Source organism: Mustela nigripes, chromosome 6, assembly GCF_022355385.1.
Source record: "Mustela nigripes isolate SB6536 chromosome 6, MUSNIG.SB6536, whole genome shotgun sequence".
Taxonomy (NCBI): domain Eukaryota; kingdom Metazoa; phylum Chordata; class Mammalia; order Carnivora; family Mustelidae; genus Mustela; species Mustela nigripes.
This window is the reverse complement of record NC_081562.1, coordinates 91,942,030-91,967,838: the sequence shown is the minus strand read 5'-3', so window position 1 is coordinate 91,967,838 and position 25,809 is coordinate 91,942,030. Positions and strand designations below refer to the sequence as shown.

General features: G+C 46.5%; 1 protein-coding gene across 2 annotated transcripts in view; it reads left to right on the top strand.

The window, feature by feature from the left end:
* Nucleotides 1–25,809, top strand: part of TIMELESS (timeless circadian regulator) — a 27,636-nt gene extending 1,827 nt beyond the window's left edge. The window contains exons 2-29 of one of the 2 annotated variants that reach the window (XM_059403442.1): nucleotides 10,556–10,716; nucleotides 10,868–11,021; nucleotides 11,145–11,259; nucleotides 11,356–11,418; nucleotides 11,920–12,021; nucleotides 12,203–12,358; nucleotides 12,598–12,731; nucleotides 12,933–13,020; nucleotides 14,500–14,676; nucleotides 15,136–15,353; nucleotides 15,595–15,698; nucleotides 15,987–16,156; nucleotides 19,384–19,518; nucleotides 19,617–19,768; nucleotides 20,459–20,556; nucleotides 20,648–20,768; nucleotides 20,883–21,084; nucleotides 21,338–21,483; nucleotides 22,085–22,170; nucleotides 22,260–22,374; nucleotides 22,466–22,548; nucleotides 22,775–22,917; nucleotides 23,083–23,257; nucleotides 23,338–23,406; nucleotides 23,530–23,648; nucleotides 24,615–24,840; nucleotides 24,963–25,067; nucleotides 25,207–25,809. In XM_059403442.1, the coding sequence (XP_059259425.1) occupies nucleotides 10,620–10,716; nucleotides 10,868–11,021; nucleotides 11,145–11,259; nucleotides 11,356–11,418; nucleotides 11,920–12,021; nucleotides 12,203–12,358; nucleotides 12,598–12,731; nucleotides 12,933–13,020; nucleotides 14,500–14,676; nucleotides 15,136–15,353; nucleotides 15,595–15,698; nucleotides 15,987–16,156; nucleotides 19,384–19,518; nucleotides 19,617–19,768; nucleotides 20,459–20,556; nucleotides 20,648–20,768; nucleotides 20,883–21,084; nucleotides 21,338–21,483; nucleotides 22,085–22,170; nucleotides 22,260–22,374; nucleotides 22,466–22,548; nucleotides 22,775–22,917; nucleotides 23,083–23,257; nucleotides 23,338–23,406; nucleotides 23,530–23,648; nucleotides 24,615–24,840; nucleotides 24,963–25,067; nucleotides 25,207–25,280 (3,627 nt within the window). In that variant the 5' untranslated portion in view covers nucleotides 10,556–10,619 and the 3' untranslated portion in view covers nucleotides 25,281–25,809. Of the gene's footprint in view, nucleotides 1–10,555; nucleotides 10,717–10,867; nucleotides 11,022–11,144; nucleotides 11,260–11,355; nucleotides 11,419–11,919; nucleotides 12,022–12,202; nucleotides 12,359–12,597; nucleotides 12,732–12,932; nucleotides 13,021–14,499; nucleotides 14,677–15,135; nucleotides 15,354–15,594; nucleotides 15,699–15,986; nucleotides 16,157–19,383; nucleotides 19,519–19,616; nucleotides 19,769–20,458; nucleotides 20,557–20,647; nucleotides 20,769–20,882; nucleotides 21,085–21,337; nucleotides 21,484–22,084; nucleotides 22,171–22,259; nucleotides 22,375–22,462; nucleotides 22,549–22,774; nucleotides 22,918–23,082; nucleotides 23,258–23,337; nucleotides 23,407–23,529; nucleotides 23,649–24,614; nucleotides 24,841–24,962; nucleotides 25,068–25,206 lie in introns of both variants that reach the window. The other variant, XM_059403441.1, reaches the window with a different exon arrangement.

Here is a 25,809-nt window from a genome sequence, read left to right as displayed (position 1 = left end):
GGGAGATTATGAAGGACCTTGTATTGTAGGCATTTGAAGCTGCTGAAACTTTGGTTTTGTAGTGTATGCTGTGGTAAATAATTCAAGGGAGATTATGAAGGACCTTGTATTGTAGGCATTTGAAGCTGCTGAAACTTTGGTTTTGTAGTGTATGCTGTGGTAAATAATTCAAATAGTACTAAAGGAAAGGTAAATATTTCCTTCTGTTGTAGCCCCGCCCCCGTCATTCTCCCCAGAGACAATCACCATGAAGTTTCTTATGTATCCATTGAAGGGTTTTAAGCAGGGTAGTTATAGTTGTATGGCCAAATCTAGTAACCATTCTGTGAATAGATTTAAGGGAACAAGACTGGAAGCAGAAAAGGAGGTTAGGAAGTGGTTGAGTAGCCTAAGCTAGAGATATTCAGGGTCTGAACAAAGGCAGTAGCAGGGGGGGTTTATAGGGGTTGGATAGGAGAGGTTAAGGAAGTAGAATTAGCCTGAGTTAATGACTTGAGGTATCTAGGATGACGCCTAGCTTTCCTACATGAATGACCAAGTAGAGAGTGTCAGTCCCTAAAGAGATCCAGAATAGAAGTAGAGACAAATTTAGGGGGAAGATACTCCATTTTGGTCATGTTTAATGTGAGGTATCAGTGAGACATAAAAATGGAGAATGCTATTCATTAGTGGAATGTGAGATTGATACCATGGGACCTCAGTATGGCAAGAGTAGAGATTTGCTGGCTAATGACTCAGAGATGGTAGTTGAAGACGTGGGAATGGATGAGTTTGCCCAAAGAGGCTATGTAGAATAAGACCAGAAGAGAACTGAAGACCAAGGCCTATGACCACCTGTGCTTGAGAAGGAGAGTAGCTTATGGCATTAAGGAAAGGTTTTGTCTTATGTTGGGTTTTTTCCGCCCTGAGATGGAAGGGCTTCGAGCAACTTATATGGGCCAATATAAAGAAGACCGGAAACAAATGAGAAATGAGGAACAACTGGGGCACCTGGCTGGCTCAGTTGATAGACTCTTGATCTCAGTGTGTTGAGTCCCATGTTGGGTGTAAAGATTACTTAAAAAAAATAAAAATCTTCCTTCCTACATATCCACCTTTCTTTCTTCCCTCATTTCTTTCTTTTCTTTTTCTTTTTTTCTTGAGATTTTATTTATTTTTTTCTGACAGAGAGAGACAGGGAGAGAGGGAACACAAGCATGGGGGAGCTGAAGAGGGAGAAGCAGGCTTCCCGCTGAACAGGGAGCCTGATGCAGACCTGATCCCGGATACTGGGATCAGGACCTGAGCTGAAGGCAGACACTTAACGACTGAGCCACCCAGCCACCCGGCAAAAGACAAAATCTTTTAAAAAAAGAAATGAGGAACAACCAACTAAGGGACAGGAAGTGATTGATAAATCACAAATGGAGGGCTTAGATTAGAAGCAAAGAATTCTGGGTGGGCATTTGAAATATGTACGTTTTTAGGCTTGGGTGGAGAAAGTTGAAAGAGTTCTTTGTCTGATGACGGACTGAGTTCCTCAGAGGAAGGGGGCAGAGACACCAGCTAAAAGGTCTGGGAAGCAGTGGAGTAGAGGGACTTGAGGATAATGGTGAAAGCTAGAAACAGTTGTTCCTTGGGAAAGAGAAGAGGAAGTGGCCTAGGAACACTAAAAAAGATTGGCTGGGCCAGGCTGACGGCTGTGGTCAGGCTGGAGAGTACACAGTAATTGTGTATTATTCTGCAGGATTTGGTTTTCTTCAGCAAGTCTGAGTCCAGACCTAAGTTCAAGAGTCTGGGAAGTGGATGGTTGAACTGAACTGAGGTTGGGATCTTTTGCAGGGTTGAATGTAATGAAAGGAAAAAGACTGACCCTTTGCAGAGAATGATATTTAGTGATACACTACCAGGTTATGTGATACTGCCTGTGTGACCCCAGTGTGATCATTTTGTTTTTCAGCTCAAAAATCTTCAATGACTTCTTGGTTTTTGTTTAAATCCTTGAATTGGTAGACAAAGACAAGGTTGTCCCATAAAGTCAGTTCCAACCCCCTTTTCTACTGCTGTCCTGTCGGTTTCAGTTACCCACAGTGGTTCCCTCTTGGCCTTTGCTCTGGTCATTCTCTACCTAAACTCCCCACCTCCTCTCAGCTGCCTGGACACTGTGGAACCTTCGAAGGCCCCAATCCAGTCACACTTCCTCTGACCAAACCTCCTTGACCACTTTTACCTGAAAAGAGCCCTAGTTTTTCAGAAAACTTTTTTTCAGTGTCACTTCCTTAGATCTTATCCTGACTTGTCTTTTATATTATCCCTTTTCTATTAGGCGGGTTCTGTTTCTACAACTACATTTCTTAAGTTCCTTTAGCACCTTTTCTCTTTGGAGGCTCATCATAAGCATTTAGTGGCTGATTATAGAGTCCAATAGGCAGAGAGGAAATGAACATTTTGAGAGTTCTACTTTGTGCTCAGCATTCAGTTAAGTGCCTGGTAGCAATCAGTGCTTCTCAAACTATCTTGGTAAAGGACCAAGTAGGTTCCCCCCCCCCTCCACGAAGGTGTTAAAAATTAGTACTTTTCTTTCTTTCTTCTCCCACCTCCGCCTTTACTGAGTTAGAATTGACATATAAAGTACTTTTCTAAAAACACTTTTGTAAAACACTGGAACTATTTAATTACTAATGATAAACAATTCAAATAGTGCTAAAGTGAAAGACAAATGAGATAAATGTTTCTCCTACCCCAGACATCCGCCCCCCAATTTCCCCAGAGATAATCATTATGAAGTTTCTTATGTATCCATTGAAGGGTTTTAGGTAGAGTGGTTATATGGTCAAATCCGGTAACCATATTATAAAAGACTTAGTAACTAAGGCAGGGAAAGAGGTTAGGTTAGGAAGCAGTGGAGTAATCTAATCTAGCGATACTCAGGACCTAAACTAAATTAAATTACTAGAAAAATAACATGGAAAAAATACAGAATTATATAGAGTTTTTAAAATTATTAGATTCAAGGGGAGCCTGTGTGGCGCAGTTGGTTGAGTGGCTGACTCTTGGTTTCAGGTTGGGTCATGGTCTCAGGGTCATGGGATGGAGCCCCATGTTGGGCTCTGTGCTCAGTGCAGTTTGCTTAGGACTCTCCCTCTGTCCATCCCTGCCCTCTTTCTCTCTCAAATAAAGAAATGCATATTTTATTTTATTTTATTTATTTGACAGATAGAGATCACAAGTAGGCAGAGAGGCAGGCAGGCAGAGAGAGAGAGGAGGAATCAGGCTCCCTGCCAAGCGGAGAGCCAGATGCGGGGCTCGATCCCAGGACCCTGGAATCATAAACCATGAGCTGAAGGCAGAGGCTTTAACCCACTAAGCCACCCAGGCGCCTCAAGAAATGCATCTTTTAAAAAATTATTAGATTCAACAAACATTAACTCTTACGTGCTATAAGATGTTCTTTTATTTATTTATTTATTTATTTGACAGACAGAGATCACAAGCAGGCAGAGAGGCAGGCACAGAGAGAAGTGGAGAAGCAGGTTCCCCACTGAGCAGAGAGAGCAATGTAGGGCTCCATCCCAGGACCCTGAGATCATGACTTGACCTAAGTAGAGGCTTAACCCACTGAGCCACCCAGGCGCCCCTGTAAGATGTTCTAAATGCTTACGCTTCATGTCTATACTTGATGCAGACTGTGGACCAGCAGTGGTCTGCATGTCATGCTCTGAGAAGCACTGCTTTCCATGTATGATGGCATTTAAATATTCCTGTTTATCTTCTCAGTAGACTGATAAGGAAACTGAGCTTTAGGTTAAGCCATAAACTCAAGATCACTAATTTAGTACTGGTCAGAACTGGAATCCAAATGCCAAGTGTCATTCTGTTCATACTAATGATTCTCAGAGCTGGTTCTTAGAGTTGGTTTGGGGCAGAGTTTTTTGTTTGGGTTTACTTTGTTTTCAAGAAGTGAGTTAATTTTCTATTTTCAATAGTACATGTATTTAATATTTTATCCTTTGCTTTTATTTGGTTCTTGCATTTTGAGGCCTACAAGTATGCAAGTATGTTTCAGAGGAATAGTGCTTCCTCTGAACCACTTGGTACTTAGGTGAGTGGGAAAAGTAACTAAAATCCCTTTAAATGTCCAGGTCTGCTGGCTCTAAGGTGTTTGACAAGGTTCCCATCTGTCTCTGATGAACTGTGAAAGTAAAATATAGTTAGTTTTTTCATAAATTCTGGTTTATCAAATTTAATGGACTCTATTTTTCTTAAGATTTTATTTATTTGAGAGAGAGAGAGAGAGTGAGAGAGACTGTAAGAGAGGAGAAGGTCAGAGAGGGAAGCAGACTCTCCGTGGAGCTAGGAGCCAGATGGGAGCCTCCATCCTGGGATTCCTGGATCATGACCTGAGCTGAAGGTAGTTGCTTAACCAACTGAGCCACCCAGGCACCCAATGGTCTGTATTTTATCCTGAGATTTTATTCTTAGTTGTTGTTGTTGTTGTTGTTTTAATGTTTAAATGGAAAATAAGATATATAGTAATTGCATGGGATTTTCTCATAACAGCTTTATTGGGATATAATTTACAGACCATAAAATTCACCCTTGCAGAGGGTACAGTTCACCGAGTTGTAGAACCAATAGCACTAACATTAGAGTGTTTTCATCACCCCCTAAAGAAACTTTGTACCAGCTGTATTTCCATCTCTCCTTCTCCCAGGCGCTGGCAACCACTAATCTACTTTGTGTCTCTATGCTTTTGCCTATTCTGGACATTTCATATAAATGGAACATAAATTATGTAACCTTTTGTGTTTGTCTTCTTTCACCGAAAATAATGTTCTCCAGTTTCATCACTGTTGTACCATGTATCAGCTCTTTGTTTCTTTTTGTTGCCAAATATCTACTCAGTACATATGCCACTTCTTGTCTATCCCTGCATTTCACAAAATCTGTTCATCAGCTGTTGGACATTTGGGTTCTTCCCCACATTGTGACTAGTATAAATAATGCTGCTATGAACATTCATGTACACATTTTTGTGTGGACGTACATTTTATTTCTCTCAGATAAATACTTAAGAGTGGAATTGTTGGGTCTTAGGATAACTCTGTGTTTAACATTTTGAGGAATTGCCTATTTTCCACAGCAGCTGAACCATTTTAGAGTAAGCAATATGTGTGTGTGTAAGTGTCCTTAAGTTACAAAATGTGAAGTATGCAACCTTATGTTAGTCACCCCCCAAAAAAAAAAAAATTAAAGACCCATCTATGAAATCCAACAGTTCAGAAACCGCTGCATTTCTCAAAACAAACAAACAAACAAAAAAACCTATCCAAGAGTTTATTAATGGAAAAAAAAAAAGGAATTTCTTCCTTTTCTATTGGTTCTTTGGCAAACGAGAATGGATGGTTTTCCCGTTTTGCCTCTGTTGTGAGTGAAAGGGGCAACATGGGAGGAATTGCTTTCAAAGCAGAAAATCCAGGAAGTGTAATCAAATGCTCTTATTTTAGAACAAAGAGAAATTACAGACTTCTGTTTATTCTGTCCAAGCCTGAAAATAGCTCATGTGGTTTCTCCTTTTCCTTCTTTGTAGGAGGAAAGGATTTGGGGGGGTGGGTAACTATAGGAAATCCCACTCTCTCATCTGTGCATCAGAATTAAGCCTTTTTTTTTTTTTTTAAGATTTTATTTATTGGGACACCTGTGTGACTCAGTTGGTTAAGCATCTGCCTTCAACTCAGGTCATGATTCCAGGGTCCTGGGATTGAATCCTGTGCATCAGGTTCCTTGCTCAACAAGGAGCCTACTTCTCCCTCTGCTGGTCGCTCCCCCTGCTTGTGCTTACTCTCTTTCTCTGTCTGACAAATAAATAAATAAAATCTTTTAAAGGGGGGGGGGGGGGCGCCTGGGTGGCTCAGTGGGTTGGGCCGCTGCCTTTGGCTCGGGTCATGATCTCAGGGTCCTGGGATCGAGTCCCGCATCGGGCTCTCTGCTCAGCAGGGAGCCTGCTTCCTCCTCTCTCTCTGCCTGCCTCTCTGCCTACTTGTGATCTCTCTCTGTCAAATAAATAAATAAAATCTTTAAAAAAGGGGGGGGGTTGTTTATTAGAGAGAGCACACGTGAGCACAAGTGGGTTGAATGAGTGGGGCGCAGAGAGAGGGGGAGAATCATAAGCAGACTCCCCACTGAGCAGGGAGCAAAATCAAGAGTCAGCCCCTCGCCCCGAAGGCAGCCCCTATGTGCCATTTTTTAATATAAACTTTTGAATTTTAGTGTGCAGTTAGTTTTTATTTACATGACATATTGTTTATTGAAATTATCAAGTTTTCCTAGTTGTTCCTCAGGGTTAGGATACCTGACTTGTTTCCAAGCCTTCACCATTAAAGATAACTCATCCATAAACATCTTCCTGAAATGTTCATTCTCTCTGAGCCTGTTTCTTCATCTGTAAAATGGAAATGATTGTATCTATCACTTAGGACTGTTGTGAGGTTCAAAGTGTAATAAAGCTATGAAAACATTTTATAAACTAAAATGTTTTAGGAAGAGGTATTATTTTTGTTTTCCTCTCTTTTTTTAAATTGTTTTCTTGGGTTATAATCTCCAAAATGGGCTCACTGGTTCAGAGGTTATGACCAGGATAATCTGTTAATTCAAAATTAATTCATTCAGCAAATATGTAACGTGCTCTGTATAGGCATGTTCTAGGCTTTGAGTGGTACAGCAATAAACAGTAAAATGAAACCGTGTCCTCGGGGAACTTTCCTTTTGTTGGGCTGGTTTACGACTTTTATTTTATTTTAGTTTTAAAGATTTTATTTATTTATTGGAGAAAGAGGGAGAGAGAGCATGAGAGGGGAGAAGATCAGAGGGAGAAGCAGACTCCCCACAGAGTTGAGAGCCCCATGGGGGGGGACCCAGTCTCAGGACTCCGGGATCACGACCTGAGCCAAAGCCGTGCCTTAACCAACTGAGCCTCTCGGGTGCCCCGTCTTTTATTATATAAATATATAAATCAATGATTCCTAAGTGCCAGTGAGCAGAACAGTACTGTTCTGTAATAACATTTCTATCAGTCTGAAGTCAAATGAGAAAAAGAAGGACAGTGTAGGGAGTTTTTCATTAAGACTTGTTTACGTACCTTAAAGGAAAGGGCATAGCTGAGATTATATAATATCTACTTTTTGTGTGTGTGTTAAGCTGTTTTTCTTTTATGAAACACTAGTGTTAATAGATGTTAGTGGGGCTTTTAAAAAGCATTTGGTTTTTGTTTGTTTGTTTGTTTGTTTTTAATATCCCTATCTTTATTATCTTTACCAGTGAAGATGGATTCTCCAGTTTGGCGGGGGACATACACTGGTACATGAAATCATGAGGCTTGGGAACCACTGATTTTTATTTTAACTTTGTATTCATCTGCGTTTACAACGTGCAGTGATATAACTTAACAAACTTCTCACAATACAGTAACCATGTAATGGAAGTGAGGTAGGTGTCTGTCAGTTCAGCGCCTCTGGGGAGCAGGCGCTGAGTGGAGTGAGGAGTGCTGTGATAGATCAAGGCGGGAGCAAGTTGGAGGGCAGCAAGAGGCTCAGCCCACAGAGCTGATTGGCCAGTCTTGGCCAAGCCAGGGAGAAACTCAGAAGCAAGGACTGACTGGTAGAGGGGTCCTTGTTGGGCCTGAGGACCCCTGTGCTTATCATTCGCTGAGGGGCTGCCCAGGAAGCGCAGAGCTGGGGTGGATCCTGGAGGTGCTGTCAGCAAGCCACGCTCTTTGCAGCTGAATGATAAGCTCTCTCTCTCTTTCTCTCTCTCTCTTTTAAGATTCTATCTCTTTGTCAGAGAGAGAGAGCGCAAGCAGGGTGAGTGGCAGGCAAAGGGAGAAGCAGGCTCCCTGTTGAGCAAGGAGCCAGATGTGGGGCTGGATCCCAGAACCCTGGGATCATGACCTGAGCCAAAGGCAGATGCTTAGTGATTGAGCCACCCAGGCGTCCTGACAAGCTCTTTCTTGATGAGAAATCTCTGAGCGGGCACCTCCATGGCTGTCACAGCATCCTTTCTGTGACTCTGCCTTGGTGAAGAACAGAGAGGGAGGAAGAGAAGCCAGGACCCTGACCCTACCCTGTGACCCTTGTACTGTTCTTAGTGTTAGTTTTTACCCAATGGTTTTTTTTTTTTAAGATTTTATTTATTTATTTATCAGAGAGAGAGAGCACACAAACAGGCAGAATGGCAGGCAGAGGCAGAGAGAGAAGCAGGCTCCCTGCTGAGCAAAGAGCCCAATGCGGGACTCAATCCCAAGACCCTGGGATCATGACCTGAGCGAAGGCAGCAGCTTAACTGACTGAGCCACTCAGGCGTTCCTACCGAGTCATTCTTAAATGAAAGACATTGAGTGCATTCAGAAATCCATAAGCCGATATTTAGTAAAGGAGAATAAGACAATCAGAGTATAAGTGGTCTAGGAGAGGAAGATGAGACCAGACAGTTAAAGTGAGTAGTTTCTCGTTAAATGAATGAAGAGTGAACTATTTAAGTTTTCTGTCTCTGGATGATTTTCCTAATAGCGCGTTTCCACCCAGAATGGCTGAAATGTGTAAGAGAGCTGTTTGATTGCAGTGCTAATGGACAGGCCCAACATTGCCAGCTTGCTTCATGACCAGAGAGCTTTCCATTAGGTCATCTGACCCATTTCTTCCTCTGCCTTGCCTGTTGCTCTCTGGTTTTGTCAGAACTGCAGCGGGGGATAAAAACAAACCTGCAGGGGATTAGAATCTGCAGTCCTGGGTCTCTTACATAACCTCTTTCCATCTCAAGTCTGCAAGGACCGCTCCTTTCCCATCTCCTCTCCCCTTCCCTTCTTAGTTCGATAGCCAAGTAGCAGGTAGCTGTTACTAGCTCATTTTTGCCTTTCAGGTAAAGTGTTGAAAGCAGACGTCTGAGTACTCTGTTGGGGCTAATTTTACAAATACTGAATCTTTACATCACATTGGTCTACAGTCTACAAAGATATCGGGGAAGGGGAGCTAGGACTGTATGAGGTTATGTCTTAGAGGCCCCCAGACATGGCTTTGTCTCTGTTGTTAGAAGGCTTTATCCTGTCACACCTTTCAGTACCAGAGTGTGATGCTGGCTCTTATTTCGAGGAGGATGTGCTGACTCCGCATCTTTATAGACTGTTCTATTTGTTTTTGTCAGCTCCCTAGGCTGCCACTTAGAGAGAGCAGACAGGGAAGTATGCAGTCTGTGTGTGTGTGTGTGCGTGTGTGTGCACGTGTCCGTGTGTGTACGTATGTAAACACGCCAGTGACCTATCTGAAAAAGCGGGATGTGTCTCGGGAGAATCAGAGATCCCACACACTGCACCTACCACACTGGAGTCCAGGTCTGAGGAGCTACAGGTCCCATGAGAGAAGGCACTGAACAGAAGTCTCCCTTCAGACTTCTAGTCCTTCAGTGTTTTATAGGCTCACTCTTGCTGGGCTGAGAGTTCAGAAAGTAGATTAGCACTGTGTGTGGGTAGAAGGGTAGCATGTAGCCTAGAGAAGCAGACCAATTACATAAATGCAAGGAGATAACATCAGGCATTAAACCTTAGTCCTTTGGACACTACCCATTTACTCTTGGGGAACAGGGGTGGAGTCAGGGGCTAGAGGTGGCTATATGGAACAGGGAAAGGTCTTTTCAGAGGAAGCTGCCAAGGCCTGAGAACAGTGTAGCTGAATATGCCAAGGGGACAAGACTGAGGACATTCCCAGTTTTCCACAGGAACAGGTTAGTGAATATAATGTGTGCGTGTGTGTCTGCATTATTAGGGTCAGGTTCTGAAACATCCAAGATTCAGGATCTCCGCCTACTTGATTACCTGATGAGGGTTTAGGGATCTTAATCAAAAGGGACAAGCTTTAGAAAAGGAAGATGGTTCTTTTGAGAACCGGTTTCTATTTAGTTCTTTTCCATACCTATTCTGTTAGACACTAGCTTCTACTAAGATCCCCAAGATTTAAGAGTAACTTTGGGGAGGATGGTGAGGGAACTTTCTGCATCCCCAGTGCCTCAGAAGCCTCTGGACTCCTAGAAATGTCAGATCCTAAGTAGAATCATTGTGTTTCTTAGCTCTTGTGGTACACAGAGCTGTGACAGGGTGTGTGGCGGGGCTGTGGTAGGTGGAGGGGCCTTAAAGGAGAGGGAAGCTCATCCCACCCTGCCCCACCCTTCCTCCAGAAGGCTACGGAGCTCAGAGCTCGCTGAGGTTGAAAGTGTCAGCCTTTCTCTGACCAGCCCTTCTTTCTATATATTACCTTGACTCTGAAACAGGCTGTTTCCATAGTTTTAGATCCAAGTTAGAGTATGGAGCAGATGCTTAATTCTTAGGCTTGGGGTCTCCTTGGTTTTGATGAGGTAGAAGCCTTCATTTAAGCTTTCCCTAGAACTAGGCATAAGACTTTTGGTACTTTTGACAAAAGGGAAGCATTTGAGGACCTTGTTTAGAATACTCTGAGCATTAGGGTCCTCTTCTGTTCCCCTCTCCCTTTCGTGGAGAGGACCCTCCATGTGTTACCTTTCCCTGTCTCTACAGGCCTCCTCCTTGCTGAGTCCTGTCTCCACCTACCATCTGTCTCTCTCGGCTGCTCCACTGGTGTATGGACTTGTACATGATGAATTGTGAACTTCTAGCCACGTGTAGTGCCCTTGGGTACTTAGAGGGAGACACTTACCACAAGGAACCAGATTGCTTAGGTGAGTACCTTTTTGAGGAAACAGGTAAAAAAAAAAACTTGCTTGAATTGCAGAGGTCTGTAGAATTTCTCCAGTTGTGGGTATGGGTAGCCTGGGGGCCAGGATGGAGCTTCTTCCAGGGTTCTTGTAAGTGTTTATTCTGTCCCTGAAGAGAGTGTGAAGGATTTGATCCGGTACTTGAGGCATGAGGATGATACTCGCGACGTGCGGCGACAGCTGGGGGCAGCCCAGATCCTGCAGAGTGACCTTCTACCCATGCTTACCCAGCACTGCCAGGACAAGCCTCTTTTTGATGCTGTTATCAGGTTGGTTCCCCAGCTTTTTCCATTTTACGATGTGCCAGCCTTTGGCGTTTGAACTGATAGATTTCAGCGTTTGACCCCAGTGAGGAAACTGAACAACATCTCCTTCCTTCATGGTCTCCCCAGGCTGATGGTGAATTTGACACAACCAGCCTTGCTCTGTTTTGGCAGTGTGCCCAAGGAGCCTAGCTTCCGGCGCCATTTTCTGCAAGTGCTAGCTTACTTGCAGGCCTACAAAGAGGTGAGGCTCTCCTTCAGGGTCCCCTGGGGCCAAAGTTGGGGGCGGTAGGAAAAGGGAGGGTGGGTACCACTTAAGGTCCCTTCCCCTATTTTATAGGCCTTTGCCAGTGAGAAGGCTTTTGGAGTCCTCAGTGAAACTTTGTATAAGCTGCTGCAGCTGGTGAGTGAGGGTCCACCTCCCAGGATCCCAGGAGACTCTTAGTGCCTTGCTCCTCCTCCAGGCAGAGCACCAGGCTGGCTGGTCATTGTCAGGACAGTGGAGTTTGGAGATACGGTCCTAGTCCTTGGCAATACATGGTCCCGTCCATTGTCTCTGGCTGCCTCAGGACTGCTTGTACTATTTTATCCTCCCCCCCCCTTTTTTAAAAAGATTTTATTTATTTATTTGACACAGAGACAGATCACAAGTAGGCAGAGAAACAGGCAGAGAGAGTGGGGGAAGGAGGCTCCCTGCTGAGCAGAGAGCCTGATGCAGGTTTTAATCCCAGGACCCTGAGACCATGACCTGAGTCAAAGGCAGAGGCTTAACCCACTGAGCCACCCAGGCACCCCTCTTTTCTCCCTTAATCCTGGTTCTTCTCTGGGCTTCTGCCCTTTAGCGAGGGTAGATGCTGGCTGCCTTCCACAGGGAGTCTTTGCCTCTAACCATCCATCTGACTAGGGATGGGAGGAGCGGCAAGAGGAAGATAACTTGCTGATTGAACGGATCCTGCTGCTAGTCAGAAATATTCTCCATGTTCCTACTGACCTTGATCAGGAGAAGGTGAGAGGGTTTGGGGTTGTATGCCTTCTTATGCTTGGTTAAGGTGAGCTGCCCTTTTTTGCTTTTCTGCCCTCTGACAAGTTAGGGGGGGAACCTTGGTCAAGAAATGAGTTGGAGAACCTCAAGGCAGGGCAGTGAAACCAAATGATCTGTCTTCCTCTCCTTATCACTCACTCCCCAGAGAATCGACGATGACGCCAGTGTCCATGACCAGCTTCTCTGGGCAATTCACCTCAGTGGTCTGGATGACCTGCTTCTTTTTCTGGCCAGCTCACCCGCTGAGCAACAGTGGAGCCTGCATGTGCTAGAGATTATCTCCCTTATGTTTCGTGACCAGGTGAGAACCTGGCGTATTTCTCTAGTCCCTTCACCCATGTACTTTCTGCTGTGTAGCCAGACTTACTCTTGAAACAGTGACTGAATTATCTGGGAGCAGGTGGGTGACAGGTGACCATGTCCTGAGTATGGGTTACCTTCAACAGTTCTATTTCATTCACCTCTTCTGTTCCCAGCAGGACTGAACCTAGAATAAGGAATGACTGTCCTTCTGACTCTTCCTCTCTGTTCTGAATCTAGAACCCTGAACAGCTGGCGGGAGTAGGACAGGGACGCTTAGCGCAGGAACGAAGCACAGATGTGGCAGAACTGGAGGTGTTACGCCAGCGAGAGATGGCAGAAAAGAAGACTCGAGCCCTTCAGCGAGGCAACAGGTGAGTGAGTGACAGGGAGGTGCCCTCCCTCTGTCCCCAGCCCTTCAGTGTGGAAGGCTGAGGGCTTGGGCCAAAGGCTAAGACAGTGGTGACCAGATAACATTTTGGAGTCATAATATGCTCTGATGTGCTGATGAGAGAGAATGGGGATAAAGCTTCCAGAGAATTGAGGAATCACCTGGACTATTGTTTTTACTGCAGGCATTCTCGATTTGGGGGCTCCTACATTGTCCAAGGCTTGAAATCCATTGGGGAGAGGGACCTCATCTTTCACAAAGGTCTCCACAACGTGAGTATGCTCCTTATCCCGGGTGGGAACACTGTGGAGTTAAGGGTGAGAGTTGAAGGAAGGTAAGCGAGGGAGCGCCTGGCTGCCTCCATCGGTGGAGCATGCAGCTCTTGATCTCGGGGCTGTGAGTTTGAGCCCCATGTTGGTGTAGAGATTACTTAAAAATAAAATCATACATGGGCGCCTGGGTGGCTCAGTGGGTTAAGCCGCTGCCTTCGGCTCAGGTCATGATCTCAGGGTCCTGGGATCGAGTCCCGCATGGGGCTCTCTGCTCGGCAGGGAGCCTGCTTACTTCTCTCTCTCTCTCTGCCTGCCTCTCAGTGTACTTGTGATTTCTCTCTGTCAAATAAATAAATAAAATCTTAAAAAAAATAAAATAAAATCATACAAAAGAAATAAAAGTAAGCAAGCATCTCTGGAAGTAAACTGTCTTTGTTCTTGGGCTTAGAAAGTTGGAGACAGGGATGCCTTGGTGGTTCAGTTAGTGAAACTTCTGCCTTTGGCTCAGGTCATGATCTCAGGGTCTTGAGATCAAGTGCTTCATTGGGTTCCCCGCTCAGTGTGGAGTCTGCTTCTCCCCTTCCCTCTGGCCCTCCTCCCTGTTTGTTCACATGTGCACTCTTTCTTTCTTTCTCTGTCTCCAAAAAAAAAAAGTTTGGGGGGCATCTGGATGGCTCAGTCCGTTAAGTGTCAGGTCATGATCCCAGGGGTCCCACTTGTCCAGTTCCCTCTGCTCCTCTCCCTGCTCTTGCCCGTGTGCTCTCTTTCTCTCTCTCTCTCTTTTTAAAAATTATTTTGTTTTTATTTATTATTTATTTGACAGAGAGACACAGTGAGAGAGGGAACATAAGCAAACACAGAGAAGCAGGCTTCCCAATGAGCGGGGAGCCCGATGTGGGACTCGATGCCATGAGCCTGGGATCATGACCTGAGCCAAAGGCAGACACTTAACAATTGAGCCATGCAGGCACCCCTCTCTTTCTCTCAAATAAATAAAATCTTTAAAACAAAGAAAGAAAGGAGGGAGGAAGGAAGGAAAGAGAAAGAAAGAGAATCTTAAAAAATAAAAAGAAAGTTAGAGACAATAGGAGAAAAATTTTTGAGCCTCCGGCATTATTGTCTTTATCTATGTCTTCACTTAGTACCAGAGGGAGAGAACCTTCTAAGAGTTTCTTTCTTTCTTTTTTTTAAAACGATTTTATTTATTTATTTGACAGAGGGAGAGACGGCTAGAGAGGAAACACGAGCAAGGGGAGTGAGAGAGGGAGAAGCAGGCTATCCACCAAGCAGGGAGCCTGATGCAGGGTTTGGTCTCAGGACCCCAGGACTATGACCGGAGCTGAAGGCAGACACTTAACAACTGAGCCACCCAGGCACCCCTAAGAGCTTCTTCTGAGGAAATTGTAGGAATGTGGAAAAAGCTGCAGGGGGAAGGTGGTGGTGGGAAGTAATTCTGACCTCCCCACCCTACACCTCTAGCTCCGAAACTACAGTTCAGATTTGGGAAAGCAGCCCCGAAGGGTGCCTAAACGTCGCCAAGCTGCCCGGGAGCTGTCCATTCAGCGCCGCTCTGCCCTCAATGTGAGACTCTTCCTCAGAGACTTCTGCTCTGAGTTCCTAGAGAACTGTTATAACCGGCTCATGGGCTCAGTGAAGGTGAGAGCCTGGGAAGGTGGAACAGAGAGGTGATGGGGCCGGTGGTGGGTAAGAAAGGGACCTGGCGAAGAGCCTATGGGAGGCTGATCCCAGAGTGTAGACTAGTAGTCAGGCGGGGTATAGGGTGCCCTTGAGAGATGGTGAGAATGCTGGGAGGAGTGGGTTATTGGGGCTGTTTTAAAAAGGCTTAGACACTGGGTGTGGTACATAAACAATGAATTTTGGAACACTGAAAAGAAATTTTAAAAATTAATAAAAAATTTTAAAAAGAGGCTTAGAGAAATTCCCAGAGGAAGAGGAAAGACCTGGAGAGAACAAGAGAGGGCTGGAAATTGCAAATCCTGGAATCAGTATTACAATGTTACAATGGAGTCCAGGGTCTATCCCATCATCCTGTAAGATGAGGAAAAAGTTGGAAGCCCTGGAGTCATGACGTGGTCTTTTTTTCCTGGACATCAGGATCACCTGCTGCGGGAGAAGGCTCAGCAGCATGACGAGACCTACTACATGTGGTCCTTGGCTTTCTTCATGGCCTTCAACCGAGCTGCCTCCTTCCGGCCAGGCCTGGTTTCTGAGACCCTCAGTGTCCGTACCTTCCACTTCATTGAGCAGAACCTCACCAACTACTATGAGATGATGCTGACTGACCGCAAGGAAGCTGCCTCCTGGGCACGTCGGTGAGTGGGACAAGAATTGGGGTCAAAGTGGGCATCTTGGCCAGGCTGGGAATCTGAGTGCCTGAATTCTGAGTGGTACTTCCTTGCTGTTTCAGGATTAAGGTGATTAGGCTGGGGAGAAAGGACAGGCTGGGTTACTGTTTTTGATGAAATATTTTTTGGAACGGGTAGGAGTGGTACTGTTTCCACGGGCCAGCTTCCTAAATTGTCCTGTGTGTTTCCTCTTCACCTCATCTCCCAGGATGCACCTGGCGCTGAAGGCCTATCAGGAACTGCTGGCCACAGTGAATGAGATGGACATGTCCCCAGACGAGGCTGTGAGGGAGAGCAGCCGCATCATCAAGAGTAAGGCCCTGCTCTCTGCTCAGCAGGGAGCCTGCTTCCCTCTCTCTCTCTCTCTGGCTGCCTCTCTGTCTACTTGTGATTTCTCTCTGTCAAATAAATAAATCTTTAAAATAAAAAAAAAATAAAAATAAAAAAAAAAGAGTAAGGCCCTGGCCTGGTCTCTAATCCTGGCCTTTCCCATCTCTTGACTAAATTCTCATTCTTTCCAGTTCCAGCTTCATCCGTCTCTCTCTCTTTCCCAAAGTTTCCAGACCAGTCCTTCCATTCCTTTCTCTTCCCCATTCCTAGACAACATCTTCTATGTGATGGAGTACCGAGAACTCTTCCTGGCACTCTTCCGAAAGTTTGATGAGAGATGCCAGCCACGTTCTTTCCTTCGTGACCTGGTGGAAACCACTCACCTCTTCCTCAAGATGTTGGAGCGGTTCTGTCGGAGCCGTGGGAACCTTGTTGTGCAGGTACTGGACAGCCCTGGGATGTGGAAAGAGTCACAGGGAGGGGCAGAGAACAGGGAACTCTTCTCATATTTCTGTAGCTTGAGCTGACCTGTAAGAACTACTGGTCAAGGGATTTGCTGATGTTGCCTCTGTGAGTCTAATACAGTTTCCTGCTTTCATTAAATTAATCTTCAATGTAATGTAAATATCTTAATTCACAGGAAATATTTATGAAACACCTATTATGTGCAAAGCATATAAATCCTGGGGATTCGTAATTTTATTTATTTATTTTTTTTCTAAGATTTTTATTTATTTATTTGAGAGAGAGACAGTGAGAGAGAACCTGAGCGAGGAGAAGGTCAGAGGGAGAAGCAGACTTCCCATGCAGCTGGGAGCCTGCTATGGGACTCGATCCTGGGACTCCAGGATCATGACCTGAGCCGAAGGCAGTCGTCCAGCCAACTGAGCCACCCAGGCACCCGGGATTCATAATTTTAGAGTTTAGTAATTATGCTGTGATCTTTCCTGGTTATACTTCAGAAGCATTGTAGTGACATGGAAGGAGCCCTAAGTTAAAACTCAGTAGGTCTAGGGGTACGTGGGTGGCTCATTTGGTTGGGTGTCTACCTTCTACTCAGGTCATGATCCCAGGGTCCTGGTTCCTGGGATCAAGGCCAGCATTGGGCTCCCTGCTCAGTGGGGAAGCCTCTCCTCTGCCTACAGTTCCCCCTGCTTGTGCTGTCCCCTGCCAACCCATCAAATAAATAAATAAAATCTTTTTTTTTTTTTTTTTTTTTAATAAATAAAATCTTAAAAAAAAGCCAGGAGGTCTAGAATCTCATTCTGTATTAGTAACTGTTAGACTAACTCAAGCTGCTCATGTCATTGCCAGATCCCTAAGATGGTATTATAATATAAGCCTGAAACGAGGGGCACCTGGGTGGCTCAGCGGGTTAAGCCTCTGTCCTGGGATCGAGCCCCATGAGGATCTCTGCTCAGCAGGGAGTCTGCTTCCCCCCTCTCTCTCTCTGCTTGCCTCTCAGCCTATTTGTGATCTCTGTCTGTCAAATAAATAAATAAAATCTTAAAAAAAAAAAAAAAAGAAGCCTGAAATTAAATAAAAAATTAAAAGCCTTAGACAAAGGGTGCCTTCCTGGCTCAGTCAGTAGAGCATGTGACTGTTTTTTTCCCTCTTTTTAAAGATTCATTTATTTATTTATTTGACAGAGCACACACATGGGTGAGCACAGGCGTGAGGAGTGACAGAGAGAGGGGGAGAACCAGGCTCCCCATGGAGCGGGGCGGGGGCGCATATATATATATATATATATATATATATATATATATATATATATTTCAGCTATAAAAAAAAGAATGAAATCGGGGTGCCTGGGTGGTTCAGTTGGTTGAGCAACTACCTTCAGCTCGGGTCATGATCCTGGAGTCCTGGGATTGAGTCCCACATCGGGCTCCCTGCTTGGTGGGGAGTCTGCTCTTCCTCTGACCTCTCCACTCTCACACACTCTCTCTCAAATAAATAAATAAAATTAAAAAAAAAAAAAAAGAATAAAATCACCATTTGCAACAACATGAATGGAGCTAGAGAGTATAATGCTAAGTGAAATAATTCAGCAGAGAAAGACAAATACCACGTGATCTCACTCATATGTGGAATTCAAGAAACAAATTAGCAAAGGAAAAAAGAGAGAGACTGACAAGCCAAGAATCAGACTCTTAACTACAGAGAACAAGCTGATGGTGGCCAGAGAGGAGGTGGGTGGGGGGTTAGGGGAAATGAAGGATGAGGATTAAAGAATACACTTACCGTGATTGAAAAAAAAATGATAGGGGCGCCTGGGTGGCTCGGTGGCTTAAGCCGCTGCCTTCGGCTCGGGTCATGATCTCAGGGTCCTGTGATCGAGTCCCGCATCGGGCTCTCTGCTCAAAGGGAGCCTGCTTCCTTTCCTCTCTCTCTGCCTGCCTCTCTGCCTACTTGTGATCTCTCTCTCTCTCTCTCTCTGTCAAATAAATAAATAAATAAATCTTTAAAAAAAAAAAATGATAAAGTCTAAGACAAGAAGAAAATCTCAATGAATTTGTATCCTGGAGACTCAGGCACTCTGCTTTGTAAAAATTTTCCTGTAATTCTTTTTGCTATGGCTTAAAATTTGGTCAGAACTGGACCTAAAAGGGCCAGTAGTACCAGTGAGACCTTGAGAAAAGATATTTTTACATTCAGGGTTCTATTGCATTATCAGAAATGCTAGGTGCTATTGTATTTTTTGTTATTTTTTTCAAGATTTTATTTATTTGATAGAGAGATCACAAGTAGGCAGAGAGAAAGGGGGAAGCACGTTCCCTGCTGAGCGGAGAGTCCGATGCAGGGCTCGATCCCAGGACCCCGGGATCATGACCTGAGCCGAAGGCAGAGGCTTAACCCACTGAGCCACCCAGGCGCCCTGGTATTACTGTTTATTGAGTATCTACTCTGTGTCAGACACTGTGCTAAGGCTTTCATGTCATCCTTGCAGTCTTGCCAGGACACATGCACACAGTGGTGAAGCAGCTTGTTCGAGGTCTTGCTAGTGGCTAGTGTCAGTACTTAGGTCCCCATCTGTCGGGCTCCGAAGCTCATGTTCCTAACCTTTGGTGTGTTATGAGTTTCTTGAATAGAGCGTGAACCTCGAGTGCCTCCTAGTCCTTCTATTTATGCCCCAAACTGGTTCACAGCTTTGATTTGGGGGAGCAGGGGTGAGGTGTTGACTCTCATTTTCCTGCTTTTCAGGAGAAAAAAACACAGTTTATGTTTCCATAGGGCTTTGCATTTTACAAAGCCTTTTCATATACAATTTCATATCCTCTTAGCAAATCCGTTCATTCTGTAAACTTGCTTAAGATATCACTGCTTTGGGGAAATCTCTGACCCCAAGAAATAAGTCAAGTACTATTCCTATGTTTTGCTCTGGCATTTTATGCCCAGCCATACTCTAGGTCTTATCCATACTGTAGTATACTTTACCTGTCTACACACCTGTCTCCTCCACTAGACTATGCTCCTCAAGGGCAAGGAAGTAGACCGCTCACTCTTGCTTCCCTATTGCTTATGAATAGCACATGGTCACTCCATGACTATTGAATTAATTAATTCAGACCTTGAATGAATGAATGAATGAATGGAGAAGACATTGACAGGAAAACATTTCCTTAGCTTTCCAGCCATCCTAACAACAGTTCTTTCTCCATAGAACAAACGAAAGAAGAGAAAGAAGAAAAAGAAGGTCCTAGATCAGCCTCTGGCATCTGGAGATGTCCCCTCTAGTGCAGGGGAACTAGAGGCTATGTGGCTGTCCCTGGCCGAGCAGCTTCAGTGCTGTGCCCAGGTGGGTAGTTGTAGAAACCCTGCCTTTCCCTAGGGTAGTGTGCTGGTAGGCTGTCTGGGTTTCCCTCCTCTGTTCCCATAGCCTTAATCCCACTCTAGGATCCAGAGCTCAGTTTGGACTCCGTAGTTCCCTTTGACGCGGCCTCAGAGGTGCCAGTGGAAGAGCAGCGGGCAGAAGCCATGGTGCGGATCCAAGACTGTCTCCTGGCTGGCCAGGCCCCACAGGCCCTGGCCCTCCTTAGGTCTGCCCGGTAAGAGCCCTGCCCCCACATCCTTCTGGATCCAACTCCTGGGCTTTTGGAGGCAGAGGGAGGCTTTCATTGTGGTCCAAGGTTCTTTGTCTTCCAAAGAGAGAAGTCCCATGAGAAGCACAGGGGCTCTGTACTGAGCACTGAGTCCTGGGCAATTTCATTTGGCTTATTGGGGGGGTCTGTTTTTAGTTTTTATTTTATTTTTGAGAAATATCAGCGAGCACAGTTAATTGGGGAGAAAATACAGATAATTCTATTGGCTGAAGGTAATCATCTTTAACATTTTGATGAGTCATCTTTTTCCTCCTGTGTTATCTATAGACATACAGAGTTGCCTTGACAAGAATGAAATATTGTACGTACTGTTTTATAGTATTTTTTTTTTTACTTCTCAGTATTATCGTGAGCATGGTTTCTCATGAGACATATTGCCATAATTGTTAATGGCAGTGTGAAATGTACATTTGTTCAACTGATTGTGACACATTTAGATTGCTTGCGTTTTGTTCTTATGGTGTGGGTTGCAGTGTGGCTGATTTCCCTAGAGTCTTTGTTTCATCCTTGAGGTAACAGTTTGCATTCTCTTTCTGGCTGACAGATGAGAGCTGAGTCCAAATTTCTTCACCCACTTCAAATAATAACTCCGACTCCCCGCTGACGAAGGTCTTTTTTTTTTCCTCTGTGCTTCAGGGAGGTATGGCCAGAAGGAGATGTGTTTGGCTCTCAAGACATTTCCGCAGAGGAAGAGATCGAGCTGCTGAAACAAATCCTTGGTGCCCCGCTCCCCCGTGAGTCTCCACTTTCTTCACATCCCCTTCCTTCCAGCTCTTCTCCGGAACCAGTGTCACAGAGACCTGATAAGTCTCGTTTTTCCTATAGGGCAGCAGGGGCCAGAGGAACAAGGGGCAGAGGAAGAGGAGGAGGAGGAAGAAGAGGAGGAAGAGCTGCAAGCGGTCCAGGTGTCAGAGAAAGAATTTAATTTCCTGGACTACCTCAAACGGTATGGGCCGAGCACACAGAGTTGGGCCCCAGGGTGGAGATCGTAGAGCTGGGGGGAGGGTGAGCGGCACCCCTCTCGTGCTGATGCCTGCTCTGCCTCCCCGTCTCGGTGTAGTTTTGCGAGCTCAGCTGTCGTGCGAGCCTATGTGCTGCTGCTTCGGAGCTACCGACAGAACAGTGCCCACACTAACCACTGCCTGGTCAAGATGCTGCACCGCTTGGCCCATGACCTCAAGATGGAAGCCCTGCTTTTCCAGCTCTCGCTCTTCTGCCTCTTCAACCGTGTGCTTAGTGACCCAGCCGCTGGGGCCTACCAAGTGAGGACACACCAAGCAGTGGGGACCGAGAGGCTTAGGGCAGTTCTAGGGTCACAAAGGATAGTCTTCAGGAGAGAAAGCGTGCTGAGAGGTGACAGAACGGTGAGGAGGTAGGCAGACAGATTGAGGGAGGCTGGAAGATAGTCTGAGGGAGGAGGGGCAGCTGGGGACAGATAGAGAGAAAGTACCTAGAAGGTCTGGTTGATGTGTACATTGAGGCCAGAGGTCTCAGAGGAGCCTCCTTCTTCCCCAGGAGCTGGTGACTTTCGCCAAGTACATCCTGGGCAAGTTTTTTGCATTGGCTGCCGTCAACCAGAAAGCCTTTGTGGAGCTGCTGTTCTGGAAAAACACAGCTGTGGTTCGAGAGATGGCCGAGGGCTATGGCTCTCTGGATGGCGGGTGAGCTTGAAGATGGGGAAGGATGGGCAATGGTGGGCGACATGGGCACAGAGTGTCAAAGCTGGAGGAGCTTGCAGATCAGTTAGTAGGACTTCCCCTTTCATAGGTGAAAAAACAAGCCCTCAAGTTTTCCCTGAGACCACTCAAGAGAGGAAATGGGACTGGATCCTAAGTCTCCTTTCTACTCTGGTTTCCTTCCTTCACCCGCCTTCGTGGGGGGCAGTCAGTTGTCAGTGGGGTTTGGCTCTTTGGAGAAAGTCCCTATATGCCCCGTCCCAAAAAGTGCCAGGCAACTATGAGGGTTTGTGGAACTGTTTGCCCTCTTTTCCTGGAACTCAGCTCCTCTCCTTTTTCCATATCCACTGAGCGCCTGCAGTGTCTGCTTCCACAGGCCCAACTCGGAAAGTCTCTTCATTTGACTTTTGGGTTCATTAAGTGGAAGGACAATGAGGGAAAGGAAGCGCACGGAGACATCCACTAGCTGGCTTCTCTGAGTTCCCTGCGTTGCCCTTGTTCCTTTTAGAGCTGACCAGATCGGGCCTGTGGTCTCCTTTTTCGGGGCCAACATCCTACATGCTCTCTTTCTCCTTGCCCCGTTTAGATCTTCCAGTCGCAGACCCCCTATTTGGAGCCCAGAGGAGGAGGCCCAGCTTCAGGAACTGTACCTTGCTCATCGGGATGTGGAAGGTATGAGTCCTTGAGATCTGAAGATTTCTGCAGTGAGCAGCAGGAGCTCTAGGACCCCTCTTTACTGCTTCACTCCCCCTCCACCTTAGGTCAGGATGTGGTGGACGTCATCTTGGCCCAGCTGAAAACGCCTCGAACACGCAAGCAGGTCATCCACCATCTGGTACGGCTGGGACTGGCTGACAGCGTCAAGGACTTCCAGAGGTAGAGGCTCATATGCTCTGGGGGGCATTGAGATAAGGGGTCCTCCGTTTGCTTCTGGGGCCCACTCTTCCACTGACACCTCCTTAAGCAGGAAAGGAACCCATATTGTACTGTGGACGGAAGATCAGGAGCTAGAGCTGCAGCGGCTTTTTGAGGAGTTCCAGGACTCAGATGGTAAATGATGGGGCGGCTTCCGAGCCTCTGAGATGGGAGCCGAGCTGTCCCTGTCTTGCCCTTGCCTCCTAGGCCCGAGGAAGGCTTATCCCATCCCTTCTTTCCCTTTACTCTATTTGTGGTGTCATTTGTGAGTAATTCACTCAGTTTGCCTCTTTCCAAAGGCCTCTGCTCTCCTTCACTACTCCCTCCCTGCTGCCGCTCTACACGCTTTCCCTCTTTGTAGATGTGCTGGGTCATATCATGAAGAATATCACTGCCAGACGCTCACGGGCCCGGATCGTGGATAAGCTGCTGGCTCTGGGAGTGGTAGCCGAGCGGCGGGAGCTGTATAAGAAACGCCGCAAGAAGTTGGCGCCCTCCAGCCTGGTAATGCTCCTTCCCTGGCTCTGCAGGCCCTCCCTCTCCACCGCCCCCACCCCAAGTGCTCCTCACTGGTTGCTCACCTGCATGCTTCCTGCCTGAGGCTCCTCTGGCCGGGTACCCTCAGTTTCCATATGACTCCGCTCCATCCCCACACCCACTGAATTTTAGCCTAACGGAGAGGAGTCCCGGAAAGATGTTTGCCAGGAGGATCTGGAAGAAGGAAACCTGCCAGAGGAAGAAAGCGACGAGGGTGAAGAGAAAGAGGAGGACTCAGAAGCAGGGCAAGCCCAGGGTAGCTCAGTCCTTTCAACCGAAGCCCTTGGGCAAAGCCTGTCTCAGGAAGGTGAGCGCTTGGGCTGGAGACATGTCCCAGTGGAGGGGTTAGCAGCATGAGCCAATGTTAAGCTTCCCTCCTTGCCGTAGGCTTCTCTGCTCCCCTTCTGTGGCTCCAGAACTGTCTGATTCGAGCTGCAGACGATCGAGAAGAGGATGGTGAGTGGATAGAGGACGGTTTTCGGGGCTGAGGGTACTGGAGGCTGCCAGAGACCTGGCCCTGGGGAGGACGACCGGTTCTAGCTTCTGACTCTCACCACATGACTACCGCCCCCGTCCTAGGCTGCTCCCAGGCAGTGCCTTTGGTGCCGCTGACAGAAGAAAACGAGGAAGCGATGGAAAATGAGCAGTTTCAACAGCTACTGCGCAAGCTAGGGGTTCGGCCTCCTGCCTCTGGGCAGGTAAAAACACCAGTTCCACTTCCGGCCACGGGGCGTGTTGCTGCTACTGTACATCTCTCTCTCTCTCTCTTTTTCTTTTAACTGTACATCTCTTCCTCCTTGTTGCAGTTGCCGTCTCTGACCTCCTTACTGGTCACCTCTGACTAAGGCTCCTGCACAAGGCGTCCTGTTCATGTTTTCTGATCCCCTAGTCCCCTGTTCCACCTTACATGCTGCCCCCCAAGTTATCTTCCTAAAGTACGGTTTTTATTACATCACCCCCCTGTCCAGAGCACTGGGTGGTTCTGTGCTGTTGGCGGGACACAGTCCACAGCCTCTGGGGGGCATGCTGAGCCTGGGCCAGCCTTCACAGCCTCAAACCCACGCCACCCACACACCTTATTTCACCGTCGTTCTTCAGGACTACTTTCCATACCTCCAAACAGCTGATCACGCCAGCCCCTCCACTGGAGGTCTCCAACCACATATACAAGGCGATACTCACCTATCACCCATTTTCCGGCTGAACCTCCACTCAGCCTTCAACAGTCAGTTCAGTTGTCCCCTCAGAGAAGCAGTCCCTACCACTCCTTCCCCCACTGAGGTGAAAGTAGGACCTTTGGCAGCTGGGATTTGCTCATTCCCTCGATGTAGCTCCAATCCCGTGATGTTACAGTATGTTGGTTCTTTCTTCCACTAGATCGTGGGTTTCTTGAAAGCAGGGATCGTATCTCATTCACCTTTAGATCCCTGATATTTGTTTGTTGATTTATTTAACAACTGAATTTACTGGGAACCTTCTGATGTCTCCGGCATTGTGTTAGACTTTGTGCATACATTGGATAAATAAGTGAGAAGTAGAATTGACAACCGATGTGGATCTCCACCAATGTGGGGTCGTATTTACTCGTGAAAATGTCAAGATCTGGTGAACTAGAGATTGCTCCTTCCATGTCACTCCCATTTTCAATTTTTTTGCTCCTGTAGGAAACCTTCTGGAGAATTCCAGCTAAGCTGAGTCCTACCCAGCTCCGGAAGATAGCAGCTTCTTTGAGTCAGCCAGAGGAGGAAGGAAAACTTCAGTCAAGACTGGAACCTACCGTCCCTGAAGAGCAAGGCCCTGAAGAGGAACACCAAAAGGAGTACCGTGCACAGGCCCTACGGGCCCTCCTGTTAGCCAGAAGAAAGAAAGCCGGCCTGGAGTCCCCAGAGGGTAAGACCATTTACCTGTGGGGTATTATGGACCAGCCATGTTGACCACAAAGGCTGATAGGGTATTTTGAGAATATTTGGGGGCCCGGTTCCCTAATTCCAGACCTCTTACGGTCATTTCAGGGGAAGGGCCTGCTGGCGAAAAAGAACAGCTGAAAATGGCACCCAGGAAGCGTCAGCTGCTAGACAGTGATGAGGAACAGGAGGAAGACGAGGGCAGGAGCAAAGGTAGGGTGTCTGATTGGGATCTGCTTTTTCTTCTCACCCTTAGCACTCTTCTCCTCAGTCCTGAAGACTGACACTACCCGCCTTCTTCCCCCTTAACGTATTTAGATACTCTCTCTTCTCACCCCTGTCATTCCCCTAGGCCCAGAGTCGAGAGCTCCAGAAATCCCAAAGAAGAAACGGTTCCAGATTGAGGATGAAGATGAGAGCGACTGAGGAGCCAGAAGCTTCGGGGAAGGGCAGACCATTTTTAAGTCAGAGTTCAGAGAGTCACACAGGACCCAGAAACTTCTCTTACCGGACAGAAGCAGATCTGGGGTTCAGGAAGTTTAGGCAACAGCAGTGGGCAACTCTGCAATCATTCCTTGCTTCTCCCAGTTTTAACAGTCTGACTCAGTAGCTCTCCAGAGACTTACTCCTCTTCTTTTAGGGTTCATTTCTTTGGGTTAGCAGCGCCCCTTAGCAAATGGGAGAAGTGAGTAACATATAGAAGGCACCTTGGAACACTTTTGGCTTTCTGCTAGAGGTGGGTCATAACACCAGATGGGGAGCTTTGTGACATGATGGGGGGCGGGGGGTTGCACCAGTTTTAAAAGGCACCAGATGCTCCCATCCTCATTTCTTTCCTGTGATCACCCCGTAGACACCAGATTGAACCTAATTCCAGCAGTTGAGGTAGGGTTAGGATGCAGTACTCGCTAGATGACGAATATGTTTGGTATTAAATTAAATGTGTTTAATTAAA